General features: G+C 49.4%; 1 protein-coding gene across 1 annotated transcript in view; it reads left to right on the top strand.

Annotated features, from left to right (window-relative positions):
- Positions 1-5,000, top strand: part of LOC143028809 (uncharacterized) — a 202,936-nt gene that overhangs the window by 109,302 nt on the left and 88,634 nt on the right. Inside the window, exon 3 of the mRNA XM_076191172.1 lies at positions 738-3,079. Coding sequence (XP_076047287.1) covers positions 738-3,079 — 2,342 coding nt within the window. The remainder of the gene's footprint in view (positions 1-737; positions 3,080-5,000) is intronic.

Raw genomic sequence — 5,000 nt, 5'->3', positions numbered from 1 at the left:
ACTTGTGATTTGATTTTCTACATCCAGTCTCGCTCGAAATTGGTCAAAAGATTTCGAGACATAGAGTTCTTTGCCCTGTCTAAACTCATCCCGTTGGAAGACGCTGCAATAATAAGATTTTTTTTTTTTCTTTAAGAAAGATAAATCAAAATTTTTGAAAGAACAACCCGGACGATGGGCTGGAAGCCTCCAAAGTGTCTTTCGTACTGAACCCGAAACCTTGAGAAGAGATGAAGGCCTCTGTGAGACTCAAAGACCCATAAAAACAAACGTAGAGGTCTTTGACGAACTCCCACAAGGTTGATCTTTTTTCTGTACAATCGGGGCTAAAGCAGTGATGGAGATTGTAGAAGTGTAGTGGTCGTCTCAAGTGTCAAGGTAATTGCAAGAGAAAATGTGATATGATAAGGGAAAGTGTAAGTAATAATGAGAGAAAAGAGAGAATTTTACATTTTGGAAAATTAAAAAAACTCAGATTTGACGAGCTGTGTCTACAGAAAATGAGAACGTTCGCATTCTTTATAAGGAGTATTCAGTAACGGGAATTAGTGTCGTTAGTATATTTTTTGTGTGAAGTTAGTGGCATTGATTATGAGGTACGGGAAGCTTTCGTGGCGTATCTAGTGTGGGTGTATCATGTAGATCTTTAGTGGTGGTGTGTTGTGTTGTGGTGCTTTTACCCGTAATGGGTAATGATGTGGGCAAAATTACGAGTTATGACGATCTATTCATCCAAGCGGGCAACCACGTGGAGGAGCACCTTCGCGGAGCCTCGCTGGACAGTCGTTTCACGAAGAAACAGAAGACAACGACGACGACCGCGTCGTCAGTGATCAGAAGTCGGGTGTTCAAGAGGAAGAGAGATACCAAGAAAGAAGAGGAGGAGGAGGAGGAAGAGGAAGAGGATGATGTGTCGACTGACGACAGCGGCGGGTTTCGAACTGAGGCCAGTGAGTTCGAGGTGAGTTCTTCGTCCCCCGAGAAGCCGGGGCTCAGGGGGATCCTGAAGAACAAGAAACGCCGCCGGAGGAGCCGCAGCAGCAGCAGCCAGGAGTACATGACGAAAGCGAAGACGAAGAGCTCAACACGGTGGTCCTCGTACTCCGACACGCCAACGACGACGGCGGCGACGTCCCTCGACGAGGTCTTGGGTCCGCTGACGAAGGTCGACAGCCTTGAGAGTCTCCACTTGGCCTCGAGGAACCTGGCCCTCACGCCGCCACCCTCCGACTCCGGGATCGCTCCTTCGGGGTCTTCCAGAGAAAAGAGTCCCGTCAGACCCAACGGCTTCATCCAGGGGTCGTCCTCCAATCCCCGAACCGGCTACGGTCGAGGAGGACTCCTCCCGACCTTCCCCGAGTGTGACCTCGTCATACACGTCCCTCCAGATCCTCCAATTCGTACGAGCGCGTCCTTGAACGCGCTCACCGTCAAGTCACTCTCGGAGTCCTCCCTCCACCAGCCTCCTCCTCCTCTACCTCTTTCTCTTTACCCATTCCAACTACCTCAGCGCCCTCCGTCGCCACCTCCAACGCCTTCACCACCCCCACCTCCGCCGCCACCTCCGCCGCTTCCTGCCTCTCCTTCCCAACAGCCAGTTCCTCCTAAAAGGTCGTCTTCGTTCTTGAAGAGCGCGCAAGGGCGCGCACTCCTCGAAGCCCATGGGGAAGCCAGATGGCCGAAGAACGAAACTGAAGACGATCAAGATGAAGCGCCTCCGGCCAGGGCTGTCAAGAACCAGGACACCGCCAGCAAGAAACTGCCCCCCTTAATTCTTCATTCCCAAGAACTCACCCATGACCTCGAGCAGTTCGAAGAACACATCCTTGCGATCAAGAAGGCTTTGGAGGACCAGTTGACATGGTCAGCGTCAGCTTCTCCATCTTCGTCAAGTGCGAGTTGTAAGGAAAGTGAAGTGAATGGAGGTGAAGGTGGTGCTGAGGAGAATAAAGCGAAGGAGGACGAGGAGGAGGAGGAGAAAGAAGTTGAAGTGGAAGAGAAAGAGGATGAGAAGGAAAAGAAAGAAGTTGAAGAAGAGAAGAAGGAGGAGGACCTACTTGAAGGCGCTGACGACGAAAACGGCAAAGACGGTAGTGGTGTCGGTAAAGACGATAGAGGACAGGTCGAGGTGGCAAGTGCGCAGGATTCTCCGCATCCGTTGCCTCCAAGTCTTCCTGGCCACGCCCCTGAGACCGCCTCCGACTCAGCCCCCGCCGAACTTGACTCTTTCCTTTCCGGCCTTGGCTCCGCCCCCAACGGTCTTGACCCCGCCTCCTTTGCCGATGTGCCACCGCGCAACTCTGATCGAAGCGTAACCGCGCCCTCCTGGAGTGAGGGCGCTCCTCCGCCCCGACGGCCCCAAAGAAGCCTCAACCCGCCGCCGCGGTTTGGCAAGTCCTCGGAGATCGCCTATCTTTACGTCCACGGACCAAGAGCTCGATCACTTCGTCGTCAGCAAGAAGACCTGTCCCCCTCGGCCGTGTGGGCAACACGGGAAGTTGACTCCGTCGCAACTACCTCGTCGTTCCCCCCGGGCCTCTCTAGCAGCGTTCTACCTGTGCCCTTTGGGAAAAGGGTTCTTACAGGTAAAGTCCAGAAGCTGACGAGGAGGTTCGAGAAGAGCATCGTCACCGGTAGCAACGTCAACGAACTCAAAGAATCGAGCGACGAGGACGACAAGAGATTCTCCTCATTCACGACCTTCGACCAGAGTTCGTGGCCGTCTTCTGCGACAGCGCTGAGACTCTTGACTCTCAGCCACAGCGGTGACATCATCCAGAGGGGCCCCTCGCCTCACCCGGCAGCCTTTTCCCTCCTCGTGCCCTCCTCCGCCTACATCGAGTCGTCCTCTGAATTCGAGGACATTCACAGAGCAAAACCTTGCTTCATTCACGGGCCGTCAGAAGGTGAAGAAGAGGTGGAGGAAGAGGGTTTTGGGCGCGACGACTCTGTCGCCGCCGCAGCGCTGCCAGACCTCCAGACTCCGCCCACGAACGGGCAAGCTCCGCCCACGAGCAGCACAACTCCGCCCATTAGCTCTTCAAGCAGGAGGTCCGCGTCGGATACTACAGACAGTAAGGTAAAAGAACAGATGATGAACACATGTCCTCACAAACGCCATATTTCTTTCAGATAGGTATGTGTACACATATACATACATAAATTCATAAAGTAAAAATGCGTATGTACACACATGCGTCTATACATACACATATATACATGTAGTACGGGGCTACTTTCATAGATTCTCATAGATACGTACAGTACATACCCCCGAACACACACACACACACATACACACACACACATACACACACACACATACACACACACACACACACACACACACACACACACACACACACACAAACACGCACTAACACACACACACACACACACACACACACATGTAACTGCGTGCGTGTGTGGGATGAGTGCGTGCATCCACCTGTATGTCTACTACGCGTTTGTGTGTGTGTGTATATATATATATATATATATATATATATATATATATATATATATGTGTGTGTGTGTGTGTGTGTGTGTGTATGTGTGTATATATATATATATGTATGTATATATATATGTGTGTGTACATACAGTATATATATATACACACATATATATATATATATGTGTGTGTGTGTGTGTGTGTATATGTATATGTATATGTATTTATATATACACAAAGGATTACAAAGGCAAAGCATGCCGACAGGAGACCTTTTGATCCATATCTAGGTCGGATGCATATATATAAAAAAAAAAAAAAAAAAAAAAAAAAAAAAAAACATGTGTATGTATGTACAAGAATGCATGTGTATCAGAGTTCCAGCTCGTATAATTTGTATTTACTCTCGGATTTAAGTCATACATGTTCAGGTAAGATATTTTTTTTCTTTTAAGTAAAGCCTTTACCGCCGATTCCACTGCGGAGTCACGATACAACCATTACGTATGCTCTTCGTGTGGGAGGAGGAGGAGAACCTTCCGTCTCCCCCCACTCTCTCTCTCTCTCTCTCTCTCTCTCTCTCTCTCTCTCTCTCTCTCTCTCTCTCTGTGTGTGTGTGTGTGTGTGTGTGTCGCACGCGCACACACACACACACAAACACACACGCACACACACCTTTTCTCGTCCTCTTTCCATAACTTTATAGAAGGGTTGGTAAACTACAATCCATAACAACAACAGTCTTCTATCTTCCTCAGTCTACCTCTGTCGTCCTCTCTCTTCTCCCTTTCGTCCTCACTCTCTGTCTGTTTGTCTGTCTGTCTGTCTCTCTTCGTGTGTTTACTCTCCTGCCTCGATGCCGTTGTAGTGACGTCACTTCCCCCACGTCTGGACGTCGTTGTCCTCATGCAATCTTTGCGTCGTTTGTCGATAATGAGATGAAATTGGACAAAAAGGTCTTGATTCTCTTGTTGGTTGATGTGTAAGAGCATTGGATCAAATAGGTGTCCAGTTCCCCTTCTCCTGCCTCGTTCCTTCGCTGGCGATTTGTACGCGGGGGACAGAGTTGTAACATTTTGCCGAGAGATGGCGTTGGCGTAGCTGTTATGGCCGCTAAACCCGTTTAACCTGTTCATTGTTGTGGCGTGCTCTGATAGTTTTGTTCCAGCTGCCGCCGCCAGATTTTTTTTTATTTTTCTTCTTTTTCAAATTAGTGGAACTGGCTTGCGGAGGCGGTGGGATGAGGAAGGGGAGGCAATCATTAGTGCGTCATGCATTTCTGCTTTGACAGAAAACGGGAACTGATATCGTTTTAGCCCTACTCTTCCTTTCCTCCTCCTCCTCCTCCTCCTCCCCCTCTCTATTCTCTTCATCATCTTCCTCCTCATTCTTCTCCTTTTCCTCCTCATTCTCCCCTTCTCTTCATCATCTTACTTCTCCTCCTTCAACCCTTCCACATCCACCTCCTTATCTTTATTCACCTCGTCGTCTTCCTCCTCCTCTTCCTCCTCCTGCTGCTGTTCATTCTTTGCCATGTCTTCCTAGA

Source organism: Oratosquilla oratoria, chromosome 10 (genome assembly GCF_046742065.1).
Source record: "Oratosquilla oratoria isolate Oo_2021 chromosome 10, ASM4674206v1, whole genome shotgun sequence".
NCBI lineage: Eukaryota > Metazoa > Arthropoda > Malacostraca > Stomatopoda > Squillidae > Oratosquilla > Oratosquilla oratoria.
Note: the sequence above shows the minus strand (reverse complement) of the source record. Positions and strands in the feature narration are given on the sequence as shown.